The sequence below is a fragment of the Poromitra crassiceps genome (genome assembly GCF_964638095.1).
Source record: "Poromitra crassiceps genome assembly, chromosome: 19".
NCBI lineage: Eukaryota > Metazoa > Chordata > Actinopteri > Beryciformes > Melamphaidae > Poromitra > Poromitra crassiceps.
Window position 1 is genome coordinate 12,964,406 of NC_139646.1, and position 27,167 is coordinate 12,991,572.

At 44.9% G+C, this 27,167-nt stretch overlaps 1 protein-coding gene across 1 annotated transcript in view; it reads left to right on the plus strand.

Annotated features, from left to right (window-relative positions):
* The window catches only part of rgs12b (regulator of G protein signaling 12b), a gene marked incomplete at both ends in the record, with an annotated part of 91,692 nt that overhangs the window by 2,571 nt on the left and 61,954 nt on the right, over window positions 1-27,167 (plus strand). Inside the window, 2 exon segments of the mRNA XM_083655788.1 lie at window positions 16-1,029; window positions 13,483-13,590. Of these exon segments, the coding sequence (XP_083511914.1) occupies window positions 16-1,029; window positions 13,483-13,590 (1,122 nt within the window).

The following is a 27,167-nucleotide window of genomic DNA, read 5'->3' on the forward strand; positions in this document are numbered from 1 at the left end:
TTGTGATTTCCCAAGGTCCATCTGGGTGTGGCCAGGAGGTTTGGCTTTGAGTGTACCCCTGACCCAGACACCGGGGGCTGCCTGGAATTCCCCCCCACTTCTCAGCCTCTCCTCCAGTTTGTCTCTGTCCTCTACCGGGACATGGGGGACAACATAGAGGGGGTCCGGGCCCGGGCCTTCCACGATCCAGATAACGATGCCCAACAGAACCACAGCACCAGCAGCAACAGCGACAGCGGCATAGGGAACTTTTTACCAGAGGAGAAGAGTAACAGAGTGCTGTTAGTGGACCTCGGAGGTCCTCCTAACCATAACCACATCCCCGGACCGCGCCACTGGGACAGCCCCCCTCCGTCCCAGCAGGCCTGGAGCCCCACGCAAGGAGCCGCGGCCTCCTCCCACCCGCCTCCCCCTCCCCCAGCTCTGAGAAACGGCCACTACCGCCATGAGCCGCACCTGGCCGACCTCCCTCACCCGCTCCCCTTGTCTCACCCCGATGTCCCCGGGAGGCACTCTCGAGGCGCACACCCACACCCGCACCACTACCCGCCGGGGAAGCGGGGAGGAGCTGTAGGGGGAGGAGAGAAGAGAGGAGGTGCTGGTGGAGGAGGAGGAGGAGTGGAGCAGCAGCGTTGGCTGCCAGTCCATGTGTTGAGAGACTGGCGTCAGCAGCAGCACCACAGCCACCACCAGGGCCTGAGCAGCGATCAGGAGTCCTACGCGGAGTCGACCGACGGATGGTCCTCGGCTAACTGCAGCACCTTGCCCCCGCCCATGAACAAGATCCCGGCCGACCGCTACCGGGCCCCGCTGGCCCCCGGAGACCACCTGCCGCCGCCCGGAGGGAGCCAGCCTCCTCCTCCTCCCCCACACTCCCACATCCACATCCACAGGCTGGCCGCTCAGAAAGACGAGTGGGCTAAGAAGCTGTTTGGCGCCGGGGACAGGGACAGGGACAGGGACAGAGCCGGGACGGGGAGAGCCGAGAGAGAGAGGAAACGAGGCGGCGCCAAGGAGGGGGACAAAAAGGTACGCTTGAGAGTGAGCGATGAAAGTGTTTGGATTAGTACCGGTAATTATTACCCTTGATTGTTTTCTTGGTTTTTCTACGCTGCTCGGTGACTTTATTTTTCAGATCAGATTTGTTTTTTTCTTCTTATTTTTCTGATGTTTTTAGTAGAAGTAGTCGACGCCCAACTCTATTCTGCATAGTGTCCCTGTGCTCATCTCACTCTCCACTCTGTGTGTGCTAAGCTCTGCCAGTATCTGTGGGCTTGTGGAAGGGTTGTGTTAAAACTGGCCCCGAGATGAGAAGCCCGGACAGCAGGCATCACCCTCGCTCAGTGGAAATTTACTCTGGAGTGTAGGGTTAGGGTTAGGAGTGCTACAACCTGTTACTCTGGAGTGTGTATCCAAGACTACCCTTTATTGAGGGCTATAAATTCATCTGTGTTGTTCACCCCTCTGCTGCCTTTCACTCCATCTCCCCTTCTGATTCACCACCAGGCCTCGTGCTTCAGTGCCAGTTACCCGCTAAGATGTCAAACTCGCAGTGGTTTTGAAATGGATGGTGAGATACGTTCAAACCCACCCACCATCCGTGCTTTACCAAGCAGCACATCAATTGGCTTTCTCCCAGTATGAGCAGATAGACAAGATATAATCCCCACTACTCAGGTATCAAATCATGTATTATTCACGAGCCAAAGCATCTACCTGCACCTGAAAACCACCTGTTTCCCCGTGGTCATGGACACACAGCGGAGTCTCGCTGGTAACATTAGACTTAGTTTTGAGACTTGTGAAGCAAAGATAATTTGTCCACTGCTACTTTTTTGTGTGTGGTTTAAAAAAAATGTTTGCTTGCATATTAACAGTGCAGAGATTCAAACAACATGGTTAGGCTATATTAGTAACGTGGGTCAAACAATTAAATGAGAACTATATGGCAACTATTTTCAGTTAAGTGAGTTAAGATTTGGCTACAGTTGCATTGATTGCTTACATTGTTTTAGAAGAGTACATTTCCTGTTGCGTTGAGGTCCATTGTGCCAGTGACTGGCTGTTTGACTGTTTAGAGTAGAGAAAAAGGAAGAGAGAGATAAAGACAGAGATATTGAGGGAGCGAGTTAACTGCAGTACAGTACCGCCATCGCTCATCCAGCTTGACTGGATTCCTGCTGCAATAACCTTGCGTCTGTTGCAGTACTCACAAGCTCACTCTCCCCTTCTTCCTTTTGCATATTAGACAGTTAATGGGGATAGACCATTGAGTGTAAATGGGATAGTCGACTCTTGTTTCTTTGAGTTGGAGGCTGGCTGGTGGTACGGGACTACGGGCTTGGATGCACAGGGTGCCGGGGACCCTGGGGACAATCAGAGGAAGTGTGCCGCAGGTTGGGGGCAGGGGGGGGTGACAGTGACAGGAAGGTGGATGTTAACCTCTTTTGAACAATGTCTTCAGACCTGAGACGCAGAGCCTTGGAGGCTCTCATGGTAAGCCACATGGCTCGAGATTGGTTTGTCAAGAGAAGAAGCTGCATTTATTACAGATGCATGTATTACGAACAGTCCAAGTTTTTTTTATCTGCTTGTAACTTGCAGTATATACATGAATACTTTTTTTAATTGCCTGTTTGCCACAAGGTGGCACTGCTTCACTATCTAAACGTCTTTAGCCTGCAGTCACTTGAATCTCCATGGGAAATAAATGTAGGGTTGCATTACAAAAAGCTATATATTCATTTTTGTAATAATCTTGGTACCAAAAATTCAACTGTCAATATTTCAAGACAGGTAATGCCATCACAAGAACATATCTTTAAGACTTAGTCTTACTACAAAGACTGATTCTATTAGCAATGAACCATAATGTGGTCTACTGGACTACTACTACTGTCAGAAATTCTATTAGAAATTTGTATCATAATCTTAATTATTTTTCAAATATTTTATAATCAGCAGTCAATATATAGCATAATGCACATTTGATGTGGACTGTGCATGCATTTTTTTCCAATTATATTTTTATTTGGAATTTCAGATTTTAACAAACAAGTGACAAACAAAAACAAGGCAAGAACATGGCAGCTCAGACATTTTACCAGATGGGCCCGACATTGATCTGGACAGTAAGAGAAGATGGACGAATAAACAAAAAGAAGAGAGAAGAAATAAATATAAATAATTAAATAAATATATGTATACAGTACAAGGCAGTAATCAAGTGGCAGTGTCACTTCTGTTAAGGACCCCCACAGTTAGGCCATGTTCAGACTAGGAGGCCAAATCTGATTTGTGAACTTTAGTGACCTATTAATGACTTTATCCAAATTGGTTTTATGAGGCCATGTTCACATTACAGGCAAATCCGATTTGCTGCTAAAGTCATTAATCATCATTATCTTGATTGGTTTCCCAAATCTGATTTGGGAGTGTGTCCACTCTGTGTGTCCAGACCTAAACAGCCTATCTGCATGGGTTGCTACGTGGCAAATAATAACAACACCTTTTGTTGCCTGGATATGACGTAGGCTCTGTGTGTCGCGTTGCGAGTGACGTTCAGATCAGATTTGGTGGATCTGCGCGTCCGTGCTGAAGACACATCAGTTGAAACCACATTTGAAGCAGATTGGAAACTACCTCCATATGTGGTTTGGGACAAGTGACACAAATCAGACTTGGAGCGTCCAGACTCATAAAACCAATCTGGATAAAGTCATTAATAGGTCACTAAAGTTCACAAATCGGATTTGGCCTCCTAGTCTGAACATGGCCCTTAAGTCTGGATGCTCCAAGTCTGATTTGTGTCACTTGTCCCAAACCACATATGGAGGTAGTTTCCAATCTGCTTCAAATGTGCTTTCGACTGATGTGTCTTCAGTGCGGACGCGCAGATCCACCAAATCTGATTTGAACGTCACTCGCAACGCGACACACAGAGCCTACGTCATATCCAGGGGACAAAAGGTGTTGTTATTATTTGGCGCGTGTGTCCGTTACCATAGCAACTAGGGATGTCACGATACTATAATTTCTAATTCGATACCGATACCCAGGAAAATATCAATACCACGGGAAGAGGGGGATGACGACACATCAAGAGGTATAAAAATAAAGTTAGACAGATGGATGGACAGACGCACACTTCTCCATAATCTAGGCCTGATAAAACTTTTAATTTAGACAGCAGATTAGCCCTGCTCTAGCCATCAGAACATGTTTAGCTTGTTGAAGCAACAGATAACAAATGATAGGGAGAGGAAAATCAGTGATTTTTCATTAAAAGAAAGCACTGATGGTATCAAAACTGTTGCAAATGAGTATTGTATCCAATTCAAATTTTCAGTATTGATACTTTTCGATACTATCGATACTTTTGATAACCCTAATAGCAACCCCATGCAGATAGGCTGTTTAGGTCTAGACACAGATCCAATTTGAAAATCAGATTTGTGGCAGTGCGGACACACTCCAAAATCAGATTTGGGAAACCAATCAAGATAATGATGATTAATGAATTTATCAGCAAATCGGATTTGCCTGTAATGTGAACATGGCCTAAGTGTCTCTGCTAGGTTGGGGTCAATGTACTGTAGGTATGGGTCCCAGACCTTGTAGAAGGTATCTGTTGTTGAGTGTAACGTAAGAAACTCCATAGGCATGATGCACTGCATGATTATTTGGTCCATTTTTCTTGGCTTTTCCTTAGAATGTTTTTCCTTGCAGCATATGTTAATAAATTAAAAAGTTGTTTGTGATGTTTGTTAACAAGCTTCCTTCCTATGAGGAAAGCCAAGAATAAGTCAGACAGGATCCAGGTCCAACTCCACACCAAAGATCACACTCAGCTGCTGCACTATACCCGACCAATATCGTTCTATTTTAGAACATGACCATATACAGTGAGAATAATCTCCCATCTCAGTCTTGCACTTAAGACAGAGAGGGGACAGACTTAAGACAGAGAGGGGACAGGCTTAAGACAGAGAGGGGACAGGCTTAAGACAGAAAGGGGACAGGCTTAAGACAGAGAGGGGACAGGCTTAAGACAGAGAGGGGACAGGCTTAAGACAGAGAGGGGACAGGCTTAAGACAGAGAGGGGACAGGCTTAAGACAGAGAGGGGACAGGCTAGCATTCATTTTGTGACGAAGACTGGGCGAGATTTGCAATCTATGTATAATTCTCAACTGAATGGACCACACACTGTTGCACACAGATTCTTTTGGCATTTTCAAATATTTCACTGCAGTCCTCCTCGTCGACCATTTCCACCCCAAGGTATGGAATCAACCAGCCTCAGGCACATTGATGTGGTGGTTGTTTTGCAAGTAATACGTGTGTGTGTGTGTGTGTGTGTGTGTGTGTGTGTGTGTGTGTGTGTGTGTGTGTGTGTGTGTGTGTGTGTGTGTGTGTGTGTGTGTGTGTGTGTGTGTGTGTGTGTGTGTGTGTGTGTGTGTGTGTGTGTGTGTGTGTGTGTGTGTGTTGACAGCTGTGTTGTCTCATAAACAGGAAGGATGTGTCTTTTCTGTGTAGACATCAAAATAGAAAGCGGGAGTAAGTATGTATGTGTGTGTGTGTGTGTGTGTGTGTGCGCGCGTATGTGTGTGTGTGCGCGCGTGTGTGTATGTATGTGTGTGTGTGTGCGCGTGTGTGTGTATGTACGTGTGTGAGAGAGCGAGAGATCAACTGCACAGATAAGAGTTGAGAGCTTTCCAGTTAGATCTTGCCTTTCAGATGTTTCTCTGAAGGCCGACATTGTAAATAAGAATTTTGTTCTTAATTGTCTCGCCTGGTAAAATAAAGGTAAAATAAATAAATAAATAAATCTCTGAGCCAGCTCTAACACAGCCACACCCAAAACAACCTCACCACCACCAAGATCAAGTCTGTCCTTTTTATTTGAACCCAAATCCCAGGATCTCTTAAAAGGCCTTTTGTTGACCTTTTGCTTCATTGGTATTATAAATAATTATTTTTAAGTGACCGGGCGGGGTAAACAAAAGTCAGGCAAAAGACACTGATATAAATAGAGTATGTGAGAATGTTTGTGGTCACATATGATGAAGTGTCCAAATATGTGTTTGACTGATTATAACTAAGCAGCTTAGCTGAACACACACACACACACACACACACACACACACACACACACACACACACACACACACACACACACACACACACACACACACACACACACACACACACACACACACACACACAAGACCCATCCTAATCAGCCAATCACATTCAATGTGTGTTAGCTTGGCCCTGGGGAGCCAATCAGCTTTGATTAATTACTTGCTCGCCAGCTGTTTGATTGAAATATTCTAATGGAATAACTCAAGTTTAGCTAAATGTAATTTGTGAGTCGATAAAAACTAGCAGAATATTTATGATGCATGGAAGAAAGAACATCAGTTGTTCACAAGCTAATATTAGACATAATCTATCAAGGGAATGCAAGACTAACCTATTTTTCTGCTCATCTTTAGCTTATACGCAGTGATACTCAACTTGCGGCCCGCGGGCCACACAGCCGCATGTGGCCCGCGATGGAATTGCAAAAAAAACAAACACACATTTTTCTTTTTTCTTTTTTCTTTTTTTACAGTGCACCTGAACGCAACATGCAAGCTGAATAAGTGTCCAAATGTTCATCTCATTCTGGCCAATACTCCACTTCTGTTATAGCATTTCAGTCTGGAATATGGAATATCTTTCAATAATCTATGATTTAGCTGCTAAATTGTCAAATACTGCCGTCTGCTCGCTACCCAGGCACTTATGTACTTAACCTAACTAACTTAACCTAACTAACTATCCGGTGTGCACAACATTGTCAGACTAAACTCCAGCTGACACCCCAAAAACTTACAATCCGCGACAGAAAAACGTATATTGTTTGTTTATTAACTGGCCCCTGGCCTTCTATCATTTCACGAAAGTGGCCCCCGGGCAAAGCAAGTTGAGTATCCCATATAGCGCTTGTCAGTGTGTACATGGTCAAATGGCTTTGGACTATAAAGCTTGATGACCCCAGTATGCAGGGATTCAATTTCTCAGTCGCTATGATGGATTTCAGTCAGTTGGAGTTAGATATGAAATGTGAAAAGTAAAAAAAATTAAAGCCCTATGTATGTATATTATATTTCAATTTGTGTATTGTATGGGTTTGAATGAAGGCTTTTATTTAGAAAAAATCAGTTTGACTTTATAAAACAACAACATATATAAATTGTGATTTATTATCACCACTAATTTGCATGTCTGTTGGAAGATTCAGCCTGGAACATAATAATTAATGCATCATTACTGGGTGTTTCGGAACTTTAGAGTGAAATGAGTCAATATTATGTACACAGTGTCTGCCTTTTTTTTCCACATGAAAACCTATGAGAAGCCACCGCACGGCGGGGGGGTGGGGGGGGCGAGCAGACACATTAAAAAACCAGAAATAACTAACATAGGCCTGGAAAAGATTTCAGTCAGAAGATTTTTTTTTGCTTTAATCTCTTCACATGGGCTGATTTTACTTTAGGCATTTTTATGGCATACTGTTACACTCAGTGGCTGACTGGCTGTGTCCATCGGAAACGTGTTTTTCAGATCAGAATGCTTTGGAAATCATGTCCAGAGCACTTCCAGCGTGCACAGACCACAGCACACGTAGCTTCCAGCGTGCACAGAGCACAACACACGTAGCTTCCAGCGTGCACAGACCCCAGCACACGTAGCTTCCAGCGTGCACAGACCACAGCACACGTAGCTTCCAGCGTGCACAGACCACAACACACGTAGCTTCCAGCGTGCACAGACCACAACACACGTAGCTTCCAGCGTGCACAGACCACAACACACGTAGCTTCCAGCGTGCACAGAGCACAGCACACGTAGCTTCCAGCGTGCACAGACCACAGCACACGTAGCTTCCAGCGTGCACAGACCACAGCACATGTAGCTTCCAGCGTGCACAGACCACAGCACACGTAGCTTCCAGCGTGCACAGACCACAGCACATGTAGCTTCCAGCGTGCACAGACCCCAGCACACATAGCTTCCAGCGTGCACAGACCACAGCACACGTAGCTTCCATCGTGCACAGACCACAACACACGTAGCTTCCAGCGTGCACAGACCACAGCACACGTAGCTTCCAGCGTGCACAGACCACAACACACGTAGCTTCCAGCGTGCACAGACCACAACACATGTAGCTTCCAGCGTGCACAGACCACAACACACGTAGCTTCCAGCGTGCACAGAGCACAGCACACATAGCTTCCAGCGTGCACAGACCACAACACACGTAGCTTCCAGCGTGCACAGACCACAGCACACGTAGCTTCCAGCGTGCACAGAGCACAGCACATGTAGCTTCCAGCGTGCACAGACCCCAGCACACGTAGCTTCCAGCGTGCACAGACCCCAGCACACGTAGCTTCCAGCGTGCACAGACCCCAGCACACGTAGCTTCCAGCGTGCACAGACCACAACACACGTAGCTTCCAGCGTGCACAGACCACAACACACGTAGCTTCCAGCATGCACAGAGCACAGCACATGTAGCTTCCAGCGTGCACAGACCCCAGCACACGTAGCTTCCAGCGTGCACAGACCCCAGCACACGTAGCTTCCAGCGTGCACAGACCACAGCACACGTAGCTTCCAGCGTGCACAGACCACAGCACACGTAGCTTCCAGCGTGCACAGACCACAACACACGTAGCTTCCAGCGTGCACAGACCACAACACACGTAGCTTCCAGCATGCACAGAGCACAGCACACGTAGCTTCCAGCGTGCACAGACCACAGCACACGTAGCTTCCAGCGTGCACAGACCACAGCACATGTAGCTTCCAGCGTGCACAGACCACAGCACACGTAGCTTCCATCGTGCACAGACCACAACACACGTAGATTCCAGCGTGCACAGACCACAGCACATGTAGCTTCCAGCGTGCACAGACCACAGCACACGTAGCTTCCAGCGTGCACAGACCACAGCACATGTAGCTTCCAGCGTGCACAGACCCCAGCACACGTAGCTTCCAGCGTGCACAGACCACAACACACGTAGCTTCCAGCGTGCACAGACCACAGCACACGTAGCTTCCAGCGTGCACAGACCACAGCACATGTAGCTTCCAGCGTGCACAGACCACAGCACACGTAGCTTCCAGCGTGCACAGACCACAGCACACATAGCTTCCAGCGTGCACAGACCACAACACACGTAGCTTCCAGCGTGCACAGACCACAGCACACGTAGCTTCCAGCGTGCACAGACCACAGCACACGTAGCTTCCAGCGTGCACAGACCACAGCACACGTAGCTTCCAGCGTGCACAGACCACAGCACACGTAGCTTCCAGCGTGCACAGACCACAGCACACGTAGCTTCCAGCGTGCACAGACCACAGCACACGTAGCTTCCAGCGTCCACAGACCACAGCACACGTAGCTTCCAGCGTGCACAGACCACAACACACGTAGCTTCCAGCATGCACAGAGCACAGCACACGTAGCTTCCAGCGTGCACAGACCACAGCACACGTAGCTTCCAGCGTGCACAGACCACAGCACACGTAGCTTCCAGCGTGCACAGACCACAACACACGTAGCTTCCAGCGTGCACAGACCACAGCACACGTAGCGTTTTTGTTTTGTTCCCCCCCCCCCCTGCCATTTGCATGGCCCACCTCAGTCATGTGATGTGAGGGGACTCAAACATTGTATGCAAATCAAGGCCTTGTCTAAAACACCTGAGAGCGGAGCATTGACGAGCAGGGCACTTTTTCTCCAAATGTTCAACTGTTTTCAGCTTGAAACGCCCAGAGCGCTCCGCCCAACAACACTAGCCGCCAAGAGTGCACGCCAGGTGCGGTCCTTGAAAGAGGAGCGCTCCTAGTGCGTCCTTCAGAGAATGAATTGCAGAAAGGCCAGCGCCTTTCTGCAATTCATTCTCTGCTCAAATACACGTTCCCTGTCGACACGGCGCCTTAGCCAGTTCTAAATTCATTCAGTGCAGTTAGTGGTTTCCATGGCACTAGTCCTTCCAAAAGTAATAGATTACTATGTATATTATCACCTTTACACAGTGATATTGAGTAATCACTACGCTAGATCATTTGCTGTGTTGGAAGATGGAAGTGATTATGTGAAGATACTGACCTGGCTGTAGGCTACTGTAGGTAGGGCTGGGTACCAAAATCTGGACTTTTAATGGGTACCAACCGAATTACATCAGTACTACCGAGCAGATTCAAGTAAAATCTATCTGTACCAAATTTCGTTACCTGCTGAGAGCGCATCTGTGTCTAAAATGTTCTGCATCAGAGGTTTTCAAAGTGAGAGGCGAGCCTGCCCAGGGGGGCTCCAAGCAGTTTCAGGGGAGGCTAAGTGAATGGAAGTGAAAAAATATTACATTAGTTATCAAAAGGAGATCACATAGAATAGCCTAAATGTGTGTGATTTGGTTCAAGATAGTTCACAGATACAGTAGTTTTGGGGAATTTGCCTGTTTGCCCACTTTCCCAGAGTCAGAATCTAATAAATGCCTTCAGACAGACCCTTTTACAGTACATGTATGTACCGGTATCAGTATCTGTTCAAATGTGAACAGTATGGGCTATGTGTGTATCAGTAAGCTATGGGAGTATGTGTGTGCTTGTGTGCTTGCCTAAAGTAGAATGCAGTACGAAATCACAGGGCTGTACATGCCTGCGTCTACCATGTGGAATTTAACATTTGAGTGGAAAAAAGAAACCCATTTTAAAAGGGCATGTGCTCGCTCTAGGCCAAGCTGCACATGGCTGCTCATAGAAGCAAAATGATGACATTTTGTATTAATTAATACACAGGACAAGATGTTACTATCCCTTGTGCCAAAATCCGAGGAAAAACACATGTAGAAGCCCAATCCAGAATAAAACAAGCTAACAGGCTAACAAACTAATAAACAAGACACAAATCACCAGTTACCTACCCTAGCCAACAGCAGTATGGGGTCATTGGGGTTTTCAAGTGGGCACCTTCCTTCACCGACGTTTCGTTAAGTTAGGCCCACGACACCTCACTACATACTGTTATGCTGACTCTACTGTTATACTGACTCTACTGTTATACTGACTCTACTGTTATACTGACTCTAATACTGTTAAAGTGACTCTAATACTGTTTTACTGACTTTAATACTGTTATACTGACTCTACTGTTATACTGACTCTAATACTGTTATACTGACTCTAATACTGTTATACTGACTCTGATACTGTTGTGTTATACTGACTCTAATACTGTTATACTGACTCTAATACTGTTTTACTGACTCTAATACTGTTATACTGACTCTAATACTGTTATACTGACTCTAATACTGTTATACTGACTCTAATACTGTTATACTGACTCTAATACTGTTATACTGACTCTAATACTGTTATACTGACTCTAATACTGTTATACTGACTCTAATACTGTTATACTGACTCTAATACTGTTATACTGACTCTAATACTGTTATACTGACTCTACTGTTATACTGACTCTAATACTGTTATACTGACTCTACTGTTATACTGACTCTAATACTGTTATACTGACTCTAATACTGTTATACTGACTCTAATACTGTTATACTGACTCTACTGTTATACTGACTCTAATACTGTTATACTGACTCTACTGTTATACTGACTCTAATACTGTTATACTGACTCTACTGTTATACTGACTCTAATACTTTTATACTGACTCTAATACTGTTATACTGACTCTAATACTGTTATACTGACTCTAATACTGTTATACTGACTCTACTGTTATACTGACTCTAATACTGTTATACTGACTCTAATACTGTTATACTGACTCTAATACTGTTATACTGACTCTACTGTTATACTGACTCTAATACTGTTATACTGACTCTAATACTGTTATACTGACTCTAATACTGTTGTGTTATACTGACTCTAATACTGTTATACTGACTCTACTGTTATACTGACTCTAATACTGTTATACTGACTCTACTGTTATACTGACTCTACTGTTATACTGACTCTAATACTGTTATACTGACTCTAATACTGTTAGATTAAATGCTCTGCCACCTGTCATCTCAAGTGCTCTTCTCTTTGATGATGGAACATTGCTTCAAAAGGCCTATCTAATGCCATGAGTGTCATGGATGTATGTGTGTGTATCTGTGGGTGTATCTGTGGGTGTCCAAGACCAGGCTACTGCAACACTGCTTTATTGACACACACAGACACACACACACACACACACACACACACACACACACACACACACACACACACACACACACACACACACACACACACACACACACACACACAGCAGCCTCTGAGGTGTTGTTTGAAGTCCTCAGGGATATAACTAGTGGATGGATGCTGTGAGTGAGTGTAAGAATGTGTTCTTGCTCAGGCTGTCACAATATCAGATTTTCACTACATGATCGAGTCATGGTGGCCAAAATAATTCACTCTAACGATATTATTACGATAGCTATAGAAAATGTGAATAAATAAATAAATAGGGGGTAGGATAGTGTTCGTGAGATAATGTCCATGGGGGGGGGGGGGGGGGGCTGGGCTGGTTTAGCTCAGGGGGCACGGGGGGAGGAAGTGATAAAGTCCTGATTTGTGGGGGCTTTGGTGTCTCATTGAAGAGGCAGAGGGCAGTTGGGAAGAAACTGTTCCTCTGTTGAAGGGTTCTGGTCAGGCCCAGTTCTACGGGGGTGCAAAAGCACGCATTGCACCCTTATTTTAATTGTCTGCATGCTCAGTTGAAAAGTATATATATATATATATATATATATATATATATATATATATATTTATAAATGCTGCAGCTGCACACTTACTGTTTAAACCTGAATTATAATTGTTGTTTTTCTTTGTTCTTTGATGTGAATTTATGGCTTTTTGGCACCTATATGTAACCTTTTAAGGTTGAGATAATTGTATTATCATTATATGGTCCAAATATTTCAGTAAAGCACTTGAAACACTTGAAATATTCTTGCTTGGGTGGTATCATTCTACTTGAAATGATGGTAAAATTTATTATTTTTAGTAAAATAACATGTCAAATTTTTCGGGCCCGGCCTTTGGCCGGGCATCTGCACCCCTTCCTATCTAGGATGCATCCCTAGTCATCTTGTTCTGGAACCGGCCCTGGTTCTGGTACTGGCAGACATCAGTCTTCTGCCAAGACATTATGACCTGGGTGGGAGGGGTCGGCCATGATTTTCCAAGACCGCTTTAGCGTCCTGGCAGTGTGTAAGTGCTGTAGGTCCTGGCAGGTTGCATCCGACCACCTCTTCAACACGGCAGATGATGTGCTGCAGTCTGAAGCTGTCCTTGTGGGCAGCAGCAGCATGTAAAGTGGAAGGTGAGGTGTTGGGTTTATATGGCATGTGAACATAATGCGTTTCTCTCCTCTCAGGGCGCTCGGTTCCGCGGTCTGGCCATGGGCTTCCCTCCTCTCCCGCAACGCTCCTCAGGCCGCCGCTCCAAACGCGTCAGCCTGACCCGCTCCCTGGACCACCTGGAGGTAGGATCATAGGCACGCATAGATGCAGACAGTGTTGGGGGAACTACTTTAATAAACTGTAGTTGACCAAACTACTAGCTACATCACAATGAAAAGTAGTTAATCTACATCTTATCTACTCTAAAAAAAAATAGCTTGTCAACACTATACTTAAACATGTAGTTTGTAACTAACTAGCTGAACTTCACACACAAACACACAGGAACACAAAGACCTGGGAACTAGCCTTGAAAGTCATTGGTATGCTCGGCGTACTCTGACCACAGTGTTGTCACACTTGAGCCACACGTGCAGCATGTATCTCTAATAATAGCTGCTCACTGCACATCATCATACATGTAAAGTGTCTCTCATCACCTTGGTAACATAGAAACAGTCATGTGGTCAGAGTCTACCTATAGAGGTGAAGTGTCTCTCATCACCTTGGTAACATACAAACAGTCATGTGGTCAGAGTCTGCCTATAGAGGTGAAGTGTCTCTCTCATCACCTTGGTAACATACAAACAGTCATGTGGTCAGAGTCTGCCTATAGAGGTGAAGTGTCTCTCATCACCTTGGTAACATACAAACAGTCATGTGGTCAGAGTCTACCTATAGAGGTGAAGTGTCTCTCACATCACCTTGGTAACATACAAACAGTCATGTGGTCAGAGTCTACCTATAGAGGTGAAGTGTCTCTCACATCACCTTGGTAACATACAAACAGTCATGTGGTCAGAGTCTGCCTATAGAGGTGAAGTGTCTCTCACATCACCTTGGTAACATACAAACAGTCATGTGGTCAGAGTCTGCCTATAGAGGTGAAGTGTCTCTCATCACCTTGGTAACATACAAACAGTCATGTGGTCAGAGTCTACCTATAGAGGTGAAGTGTCTCTCACATCACCTTGGTAACATACACAGTCATGTGGTCAGAGTCTACCTATAGAGGTGAAGTGTCTCTCACATCACCTTGGTAACATACAAACAGTCATGTGGTCAGAGTCTACCTATAGAGGTGAAGTGTCTCTCACATCACCTTGGTAACATACACAGTCATGTGGTCAGAGTCTACCTATAGAGGTGAAGTGTCTCTCACATCACCTTGGTAACATACACAGTCATGTGGTCAGAGTCTACCTATAGAGGTGAAGTGTCTCTCACATCACCTTGGTAACATACAAACAGTCATGTGGTCAGAGTCTGCCTATAGAGGTGAAGTGTCTCTCATCACCTTGGTAACATAGAAACAGTCATGTGGTCAGAGTCTGCCTATAGAGGTGAAGTGTCTCTCACATCACCTTGGTAACATACAAACAGTCATGTGGTCAGAGTCTGCCTATAGAGGTGAAGTGTCTCTCATCACCTTGGTAACATAGAAACAGTCATGTGGTCAGAGTCTGCCTATAGAGGTGAAGTGTCTCTCATCACCTTGGTAACATACAAACAGTCATGTGGTCAGAGTCTGCCTATAGAGGTGAAGTGTCTCTCATCACCTTGGTAACATAGAAACAGTCATGTGGTCAGAGTCTGCCTATAGAGGTGAAGTGTCTCTCATCACCTTGGTAACATAGAAACAGTCATGTGGTCAGAGTCTACCTATAGAGGTGAAGTGTCTCTCACATCACCTTGGTAACATAGAAACAGTCATGTGGTCAGAGTCTGCCTATAGAGGTGAAGTGTCTCTCACATCACCTTGGTAACATAGAAACAGTCATGTGGTCAGAGTCTGCCTATAGAGGTGAAGTGTCTCTCATCACCTTGGTAACATACAAACAGTCATGTGGTCAGAGTCTACCTATAGAGGTGAAGTGTCTCACATCACCTTGGTAACATAGAAACAGTCATGTGGTCATAGTCTGCCTATAGAGGTGAAGTGTCTCACATCACCTTGGTAACATAGAAACAGTCATGTGGTCATAGTCTGCCTATAGAGGTGAAGTGTCTCTCACATCACCTTGGTAACATACAAACAGTCATGTGGTCAGAGTCTGCCTATAGAGGTGAAGTGTCTCTCACATCACCTTGGTAATAGGGATGGGCATCGAATTTCGAATTTTCGAATAATCGTTGTTATTATCAAGGTCGACTTTTATTATTGAAATTCGAAATTCGAATTTTTTTTTTTTTTTTTTTTTTTTTTTTTTTGAGTGAAATGTTGCATTGTCTCCCCTGATTCTAAGTACCGGTATAGTCAAATCGCTATAAGCATTTTAAGCAAGGTTTATGGAAAAATGAATGGCGGATGAAATCCCATGAAGAGGGAGAGGGGGTGACTTTGGCACCCCTTTGGCACTCAGACCTGAGCCTACTAAATATTTAATGAACCACAACCACTCATGATTGTCAAAACTGTTTTTTATTTTCGAAAATGTCAATGTAAAAAAAAAAAAAAATGTAAAAAAAATAAATAATAATAATTTTTTTTTTTTTTTACATTTTTTTTTTTTTTTTCGAATTTCGAATTAAATTCGAATTTGGCCAGCGAATTTCGAATAGTGTTTTTGCTAGAAATGCCCATCCCTACTTGGTAACATACAAACAGTCATGTGGTCAGAGTCTGCATATAGAGGTGAAGTGTCTCTCACATCACCTTGGTAACATACAAACAGTCATGTGGTCAGAGTCTGCATATAGAGGTGAAGTGTCTCTCACATCACCTTGGTAACATAGAAACAGTCATGTGGTCAGAGTCTGCATATAGAGGTGAAGTGTCTCTCACATCACCTTGGTAACATAGAAACAGTCATGTGGTCAGAGTCTGCATATAGAGGTGAAGTGTCTCTCACATCACCTTGGTAACATACAAACAGTCATGTGGTCAGAGTCTGCATATAGAGGTGAAGTGTCTCTCACATCACCTTGGTAACATAGAAACAGTCATGTGGTCAGAGTCTGCATATAGAGGTGAAGTGTCTCTCACATCACCTTGGTAACATAGAAACAGTCATGTGGTCAGAGTCTGCATATAGAGGTGAAGTGTCTCTCACATCACCTTGGTAACATAGAAACAGTCATGTGGTCAGAGTCTGCATATAGAGGTGAAGTGTCTCTCACATCACCTTGGTAACATACAAACAGTCATGTGGTCAGAGTCTGCATATAGAGGTGAAGTGTCTCTCACATCACCTTGGTAACATAGAAACAGTCATGTGGTCAGAGTCTGCATATAGAGGTGAAGTGTCTCTCACATCACCTTGGTAACATAGAAACAGTCATGTGGTCAGAGTCTGCATATAGAGGTGAAGTGTCTCTCACATCACCTTGGTAACATAGAAACAGTCATGTGGTCAGAGTCTGCATATAGAGGTGAAGTGTCTCTCACATCACCTTGGTAACATAGAAACAGTCATGTGGTCAGAGTCTGCATATAGAGGTGAAGTGTCTCTCATCACCTTGGTAACATAGAAACAGTCATGTGGTCAGAGTCTACCTATAGAGGTGAAGTGTCTCTCACATCACCTTGGTAACATACAAACAGTCATGTGGTCAGAGTCTGCCTATAGAGGTGAAGTGTCTCTCACATCACCTTGGTAACATACAAACAGTCATGTGGTCAGAGTCTGCATATAGAGGTGAAGTGTCTCTCACATCACCTTGGTAACATAGAAACAGTCATGTGGTCAGAGTCTGCATATAGAGGTGAAGTGTCTCTCACATCACCTTGGTAACATAGAAACAGTCATGTGGTCAGAGTCTGCATATAGAGGTGAAGTGTCTCTCACATCACCTTGGTAACATAGAAACAGTCATGTGGTCAGAGTCTGCCTATAGAGGTGAAGTGTCTCTCACATCACCTTGGTAACATACAAACAGTCATGTGGTCAGAGTCTGCATATAGAGGTGAAGTGTCTCTCACATCACCTTGGTAACATAGAAACAGTCATGTGGTCAGAGTCTGCATATAGAGGTGAAGTGTCTCTCACATCACCTTGGTAACATAGAAACAGTCATGTGGTCAGAGTCTGCATATAGAGGTGAATTGTCTCTCACATCACCTTGGTAACATAGAAACAGTCATGTGGTCAGAGTCTACCTATAGAGGTGAAGTGTCTCTCACATCACCTTGGTAACATACAAACAGTCATGTGACCAGAGTCTGCATATAAAGGTGGGTGATGTGGCTCTAAAATCTATAGATATTTCAGGGTATTTCTGCGATAACAATATTCTTGACAATATGACAAAATATAGAAAAATTTCAAGAACATACAATTGCAACAACATAAGTGCTATAGTTTTATATCAGTAACAGTTTGCCTTCAGATATTCAAATATGCCTTCAGATATTACCGTGGTTTGTTGTACATGCTCTTTTGTAATGGAACCACTTCCACATGACTGAAGCCACTCCCCTTTTTGGAATGAACTCTCCACCGTGGAGGTGGAGCCTCTTTCTGCCATGCTTGTTGCTGTGTGTAACGTCATTACTCATTACATCAACAAGTCGGAATATTGCCATTATCACGATATCGCAATGTGAATTTCTGAGGATATGAATATGAATTGTAACAATGTAATGTATCGATAACGGTATGTATGGTACACCCCTACTGCCTATACAGAGCCTATAATATTTCAATGGTCATTTCTGTGAGTTACAGGCTTCTAGGGTTATATGTTTGGGTTAAGGTTGCCGCATAGTTGTGCATAGTTGGGGATGGCTTGGTACTAAGGTTGACTGAGGTTATTATTGCATATATGTAGCCATACATATATTATAATGTAGCCATACAAACTAGTCACAGATTTTCCACATTTTCTGCTGAGCGCATGCAGTATTGCTGCATTTTTGCATGACATGATTGGAAAATTCAACTTTTGTTCTCTTAGCTGCAAGGAATGGCCTGGCAACCAGTCATTTGAGAGCCATGGGTTTGGCCTCACTATATTATGCCCATTGGCCATTTAGTTCACCAGAAAGATACTGGATGCGGATTGCTGCCATGGTTACTACTGTAAATGGACTTTGTTTATCAAGGAAGGGCTTGTACGCCGATATAATCATCTCAATTATGTTGGGATGAGGAAAAAATAACGCATCACATTCCATTTTCTGCATTGCCCCCCCCCACCACCACCACCACCACCCACATTTCTCTAATTTCAGAGGAAAAAGAGACATTACAGTCAGTGAGATACTACTGTGATTCTGGGACATAAAGTGGCTATACTGTTCATCATTCTGTGTGTGTGTGTGTGTGTGTGTGTGTGCGCGCGTGCGTGCACGTGTGTGTGTGTGTGTGCGTGCCTGTGTGTGTGTGTGCGTGCCTGTGTGTGTGTGTGTGTGTGTGTGTGTGTGTGTGTGTGTGTGTGTGTGTGTGTGCGTGCTTGCGTGCCCTGTGTGCGTGTGTGGAGAGACAGAGGCAGGCTCCTGCTGTCTTTAAGGACAATGTATGTATGCAGTATGTATGCAGTTGTGTTTGTCTCCTCTGTCCTGATAGAGATCAAAGGAAAGCGGAATGTTTCCTCCGTTTAGTGGCTACCGTCCGCAGCACGCAGGGAGCAGATAAGCCCATTCCACACGGTCGCTTCAGTGATGAGGGGGGGGGGGGGTGTGTGTGTGTGTGTGTGTGGAAAGGACTGAGGCTGGAATCCAGAAATAAAGTTGCATTGTTTTATGTATCCTTCTGTATTTGGACTGACTTACTTTGAGATGGGAATCTAGCAATTTCGGAAGAGTAGCTCGTGCTGCTAGTCCTTAGTTGGGCAAAAATCCTTCTGAATTACCGGTAAATGCTTTCCTCAAAAGGAAAAATCCTGATTTTGAGCTCCAAATTAGCTGTCCTCACACCACATTTACCCCCCTTCCCCCCAGGACATACTGCAGTGCTGGTCTTCGTGTCAGCCGGACAGGTATGCCGAGTTAAAAACAAACACACAAAGGAAAACACAACATGTACTCCTCCGCCTCATGTCCATTTTCTTTTCATGGGGACAGAGAAAAACAGCCAGGATGCAATCGATGGAAATAATGGAAAGAGCCTTTTTAGCAAACATTGGCCCACCATTTTGTGCGTGTGCATCCCATGACAGAGCTGTATGATACAGCTCTGTCCCGGTCCCAGACCATCCCATGACAGGGAGCTCCCTCCTTTGACCCCCCCCCCCCCCCCCACACTCTCTATTCTACCTTTTTCTTCTGGTTGTTAGGCCTCTTTCTCTTGCTGCACATGCGGTAATGTCCACAAACAGAGAGGGCTTTGTGTGTGTGTGTGTGTGTGTGTGTGTGTGTGTGTGTGTGTGTGTGGTGGGGGGGGGGGGGGGGGGGGGGAGGGGGGTTGGCGAGGAGGAGGAGAGAGAGATCGTGATGTGTGTGTGTGTGTGTGTGTGTGTGGTGGGGGGTCTGTGGGATGGGTGGAAGTGTTACTCTGCACTTCTAATGAGCACTGATGAGCAATGAGCTGACATTCCACTCGTTAGTGAAGCATCAACACGCAAAAACATGCATCCACACATAGACACACACGTGTACACACACACACACACACACACACACAGACACGCTAGCACACACGCACGCACACACACACACACACACACACACACATGCATACACATTCACATACACATACACACACATACTAATTGCAGCCCTGAGTCAATATGCGCATGGACACATAGAGTAAGTATACTATAATTATATAATTATCTCTTGCAATCAGCATGTGTGCATGCGCACGCGCACACACACACGCACGCACGCGCACACACACACACACACACACACACACACACACACACACACACACACACACACAGACACAGTCAGAGATGCACACTGTTCTCAGCCATCTTGTTAGCTGCTCTCTTCTCAGATGCCATTTTAGCTGCTTCACTTCACCAGCTTTAAGCCCCCGTTCACACAGGACGCCGAAGCAACGCTCAACCTAAGCTCTACCTACGCTGAACCCACAAGTTTCATTTAGGCGTCCTTGTTAACAGGCGAAGCCGTTCACACCACCCGCCCGTGTGTCACGCTGAAGCCACACTCACGCCTTGCTCAAGCGATCGTTCAGGATTCACGCCTATTCCGAGCGTGCCGCGTGCTGAAGCCGAGCATTGATCTGTCAAGCCAGCCAAGTCAATGGGAGTTGTGGGCGGGTTCAAGGTACGCTGAGGAGGCGCTGAGAGGAAAAGAGAAGGCTTCTTTTGTGAACGGTTAGGCGTCAGTTCAGCGTGTGCCTGCTTCAAGCTTCAGTTCTACTTACGTTCGACGTCCTGTGTGAACAAGACTTCACGCTTTAGGTCAGGTGTTTGTGTGTGTGTGTGTGTGTGTGCGCGTGTGTATGTGCGTGCGCGTGTATGGAGGTCCAAACGACTCAATAAACATGCGCAGCTATCGACTGAACGCGTCACACACGCATGCTTTGACGCCTGTGTAGCAAAGCAATGCTTGACGTGTCATGTAGTTTCCCCATTGACTTGTAATGGTCACGCGTGCACGCGCACGCATACGTGTGCACACCTGACTACTGCACCCCGCATAACATTACGCGTAACGTTACGCGTAATGTTAAGTGTAATGTTACGCATAATGTTTATGCGTTTTTCGCGAACGCATGCATAAACGCACACATGAAGATGATAGAACATTTTTGTCACGCGCGCACACGCGCGCGCACTATGACGTGCGCAAACTACATCACGCGTGACAATAAGATGCGTACTGTAGCTACGTACAGCGTGTACACGTGTGGCACTGTTGGAGAAATTTTGTTACACGTTCACACACACGCGTTCGCATTCTTGATACTATGCCACCGGAAGTTTATCTGCATTGCACACAACAGTCCACGTTGCGTAGTTCGCTTCTATTTTATTCTAGTTCCATGTTCCATTTTCATCCAGTTCATGCCAGTGACCAAAATATTAGAACATAGAAATACAATAATTATCATTCAATCGTCATTCATGCTGTCAGGACTGTACTGTACAATCATATCAAAACCTATTTATACTAAGCCTGTTGGGTCTGTGTCTGTAACATGGTGTCATTAATTCACCAAATAAAATAAAATAAAACAATTACAAAACTGTTTTACTGACTCATATATCCATTATTACACGTTTTAAATGCTGTTTATGAGATTTAATGGGCGATTTATGTTGTAAAATGTGGGCGCAAGGGATTGTGGGTAATATTTTGGTTGTGGTGACCACAGAATAGTCTGCTAGCGATCTATAGTGGACTTGGGACAGAAACCTCAAGTGCAGTCATGTGACTCTGTCAGTCATGTGACTCTGTCAGTCATGTGATTCTGGTGGATTGGGCAGCTGGGCTATTTAAGCGAATCAAAGTCTGTGTTCTTCAGTCTACGCCTCCTAGCACAGGAGGCAACTAGACTACTCTACACAGCCTGCAGCTACTAGCTAGCTTATCACTCTTAGCTATAGCTACCAACGTGCTGTATCTCTAGATAGGGATCTGTATAATAAACGATGCCAGCGACATGCTGGATCAACTTTCACCTTCATCATTTGTCATTCCCTACATGGTCAGGGTTAGCCTAATATTTTGGTCACTGGCACCATCTACTGGATGAAAATGGAACATGGAACTAGAATAAAATAGAAGCGAACTACGCGACGCGTTCACATACGCGGACTGTTGAGCGCGATGCAGATAAACTTCCGGTGGCGTACGTATCAAAAATGCAAACGCGTGTGTGTGCTTAACAAAATTTCTCCGACTTTCTCAGACGTGCACATGCTGTAAGTAGCTACAGTACGCATCTTGTTGTCACGCGTGATGTAGTTTGCGCACGTCATAGTGCGCGTGCGACAAAATGTACTATGTTAATCACACAGGCACACACGTTGCTGCGGGTGTGTCCTTTGATATTGACCTTGATAGGGCCCCATAGTGCGTGCGTGCTGGTGCATGCGTGCGCATATGTGTATGTGTGTAGCAGCTTGAGGCTTGCTGCTTGTCTTGTGATTGGTCAGATTTGTTGCCGGTTGACCATGATGACACACAATCAAGATTCAAGATTCAAGATTTTTATTGTCACTCCATGGTACAAGTATCACGTGTGAAATTCTTGTGCTGTGAACTCCGTTTACAACATAGTACAAATATAACAGGGCATTTGAGTGCAAAAACAACAAGAGACACAACAAGCAATAAGGCAGTATAGTGATAAGACAAGTCAGAGACAGTGGCATATTCACTGCACATAGGTGCACATGTCGTGTGCATACTTTAAACGTGCTTAAACATTTTAAATTCGGCGTATTTGACATACAGGTGCCAATAGCATATTCCTTATTAAACATACAATTAAACTCGGCGTTTTAAATTCGGCGTATTTGACATACAGGTGCAAATCGCAGACACACACACACACACACACACACACACACACACTCAACACACACAACTACACACACACACAATGGGCCCTATCCTATGCTTGCGCTACTTGACTTCTGCAGCCCTCTTCTGCTATCTTCCAGCCCGGGCAGCTGTTAATTTGGAACTGCGCGCATGCCGCAAGATACCAATCAGGTTTGCACACCAGACTTCACGTTTGTGAAGATTATCCTGCTGAACACAAATGACCACTCCCATAAACTTTTGTTTAACCACAGACCTTATTTTATGCATTTAAGCGAAATCCTCATTCACTTTTCCCCTGAAGATCCAACATGTTTGGGACTTCCGCCTTCCGCCTACAAAAATACGTCATCCCCGCGGTACTCCATGGGTAGGTGTGCTGTGCGCTGCCGACGGTACGGTTTGGACACGCCTATAAGTGCACTAGCGCCGGGCGCTAAATTGCGCAGCGCCAGCGCTGCGGGAAAAGGCGACGATATGGCCCAACGTCTTACTTTATGACAGCACTAAGGGGAAGGACTTATAATAAAGTGACAATAAAACATACAATTCACCAAACTGGAGTTAGGTTATGTTTTCACATGACAACAGTTATATTCATCACGGGGTGATTCCTACCAATTGAGAAGCAAATGTGTCTCCTCTTTTTTAATCAAGTTTTTTTTAAACAGATGTTTCCTTCCATTTTCTCCCCAAGTACTACAAGCCGATCTGGGGAGACTTGTAGACTGTAGCTGTGTACTGTAGCTGTGTACTGTAGCTGTGTACTGTAGCACATGCTTCCTCTGATACATGTGCCGGCACCAGTCGCTTCTTTTCACCTGACAGCGAGATGTTTCACCAGCAGGACGTAGCGCATGATGGAAGGATCACACTATTTCCCCCAGGGAGGGAGGCGGGAGACTGAATGGTTTTGCAATGCACATGATAATCCAGGGGCTACACTGCATACAGATCTTATAGTCAGATTTTAAATATAGGTCTCGAAGTAAACAATGAAGCATTCTCTGCACAGCATAGAAGCACTTAACAAATAAACACATGCCACTATACAGCAATACTAATAATGATTTAGCTCAGTTTGTGTTGCATATTTACATTTGACGTTTTAGCCAATTAGCCGATGCTCTCATCCGGAGCAACTTAACAATGCGTAGAATCACCTTAATAAGGCAAGTAGATCAGCACAACACCAGAGGCTTCCCAACTACGGTTTGGAGCCGCGAAAGCTTGAAAGGTAACATGCTACTCTTAAAGGTCCAATCCGTAAGTTTAGGGGGAAAATAAATGTTCACAAAGTGTTTTTTATTACCAATGAGTGAATGCTCCGTTACTAGGTAACTTAAAGAATTAGCCCAGCCGCATGTCTCTGCGTTCAGCCATTCCAGTGCTATGAATCCAACATTCTGCTCCTCTCGGGTCACAATTTCCCGGCAAATCTAGCGGATGTGATGTTCCGCACGTTCATGAGCCTGCCTCTCAGCGCTTCAGCCAGTAAACACCAACGAAGAAGAAGGCTAACAACAACACAGAGTCCAGTAAAAAGTCCACACAGAAAAAGAAAAAAGATGTATCTAGTGAAGCCTGTCTGGCCAAACAGCAGCAATGTAACCGACGTCGGGGGGATGACTAGATTCGGGGCTGTGTTTTCGGTTCATGGAGGGACCCCAGTTACGTTAGCTTGTTGTATTTTTAGCTGCTGTGATATTGTGGTTTTGGCACAGGACCCGGCTATAGATAACGTTAGCTTAGCTGCTTGCTAACGCGGCTATGGATGCACGTGGAATGTTGTGCTTATGGTCATGGAACATTGTTTGACTGACTGCAGTAACAGATCCGTTCTGTTTGGTCAGCTAACAGTTAGCTGCTGAGGCTGCCTATCATAACGTTAGCTTGCTTGAGAACTAATATAGATATTCGATTAATACCCAGAAACTCCACTAATAACGTTACCGTCTTGTGTGGATAATGTTAGCCGTAAATATGCCTAACGTTAGTACTGTTATGCTTATGGAACATTGTTTGACTGTTCCGTTAGAACTGTATGGGGGAGCAGGCTATTTCCTGGCTCATGTTAACGTTAGTATCCACTTCAGCACAGCCAATGCAAGCCAAAACATGACCAAACATGCCACAATAACGTCGGCTAATCCGTCCAGAATCCTCCCCGGCCGTCTCGAGGCTGATCTGGCCGATAGATAAATTATTGTCCAGGTTGCCGTTTTCATGTGACTTTTATCAGCTAACACACCTCTCCTGTCATTGTCTTTAGCCAGGCAGCTGCTGGGCACGTGCAAGTACGGTGCACGCACGCCAGCTCGTGCACATGCTGCCTGCAGTTCCCCTAATGGCCACCGGTGTCAGTAATAGTTAGAACATACGGATTGGACCTTTAACAAACCCATAAATTGGCCTAAATTATGTAATATCAGACAGACTAAAAAAGTTGTAGCATAACGTGTTTGAGTTAATTTGCCTTTCTTGACATTGCAATGTGACATTGTCCTGCAATGTGATTATTGCGCATGCACAGATTGCGATGACGATGCTGAAACGATATATTATGCAGCCCTAGTGTGCGTGTCACTCTGTGTCGAGGCATGTTGAAGAATGCAGACGCTTCTTGGCTCGGCAAAAGTCTTCTGTAAACTGCTTTACCATCACCACAGATCTCTTTCCTAGTCTGTAAACTGCTTTACCATCACCACATATCTCTTTCCTAGCCTGTAAACTGCTTTACCATCACCACAGATCTCTTTCCTAGTCTGTAAACTGCTTTACCATCACCACAGATCTCTTTCCTAGTCTGTAAACTGCTTTACCATCACCACAGATCTCTTTCCTAGTCTGTAAACTGCTTTACCATCACCACAGATCTCTTTCCTAGTCTGTAAACTGCTTTACCATCACCACAGATCTCTTTCCTAGTCTGTAAACTGCTTTACCATCACCACAGATCTCTTTCCTAGTCTGTAAACTGCTTTACCATCACCACAGATCTCTTTCCTAACTATTTACTGGATAGAGCTGCAATGATTAGTTGATTAATCAATTAGTTGATCGACAGACAATTAATCGCCAACCATTAAAAAAAAAATCGATAAATGCTAAAATGATCTCGTTCGAGCTTCTTAAAATGTGAATATTTTCTGGTTCCTTTAGTCTTCTATGCAGGTAAACTGATTGTCTTTGCGTAGATATTTGAGATATCTGAGGATATCATCTTGGCTTTGGGGGAAAAGTGATCTACATTTTCATTTTTGTGACATTTCATAGACCAAACGACTAATCCATTAGTCGAGAAAATGATCGACATATTAATCACTGATGAAAATAATCGTTAGTCGGTTTGGATTGACTCACTCTCCCTCCCTCTGACTCTCCCTGTTTCTTTTCTCTCTCTCTCTCTCTCTCCCTCCCTCTGACTCTCCCTGTTTCTTTTCTCTCTCTCTCTCTCTCTCTCCCTCTGACTCTCCCTGTTTCTTTTCTTTTCTCTCTCTCTCTCTCTCCCTCTGACTCTCCCTGTTTCTTTTCTTTTCTCTCTCTCTCTCTCTCCCTCCCTCTGACTCTCCCTGTTTCTTTTCTTTTCTCTCTCTCTCTCTCTCTCTCCCTCCCTCTGACTCTCCCTGTTTCTTTTCTCTCTCTCTCTCTCTCTCTCCCTCTGACTCTCCCTGTTTCTTTTCTTTTCTCTCTCTCTCTCTCTCTCTCCCTCCCTCTGACTCTCCCTGTTTCTTTTCTTTTCTCTCTCTCTCTCTCTCTCTCCCTCTGACTCTCCCTGTTTCTTTTCTCTCTCTCTCTCTCTCTCTCCCTCCCTCTGACTCTCCCTGTTTCTTTTCTTTTCTCTCTCTCTCTCTCTCGCTCCCTCTCTCGCTCTCTTATTTCTGTTTCTCTCTCACTATTACTCTCTCGCCCTGTCTCTCAATCCTCTGGGGAAGATCAGCGCTAAACGCTGCCACTGCTCAGTCCATCCATTTCTTCATCTTTTGCCTCTTTTGCCCCTCTCCCCCTCCATCAAGTGTACCCTCCAAACGGATGCATGGGGCATACTAAGCAGATGACAGAAGAGCACTGAGCGTAACACACATTCACTCAACATTGATTGTGTGTGTGTGTGTGTGTGTGTGTGTGCGCGTGTTGCGTGCGTGCATGTGTGTGTGTTCCTTAATGGCAGGGGTCTCCCCTCTATAGCCGTGCCTCCCCATATGTGTGTGTACGTGCGTGCGCGCGTGTGTGTGTGTGTGTTTGTCAGACCTCAGC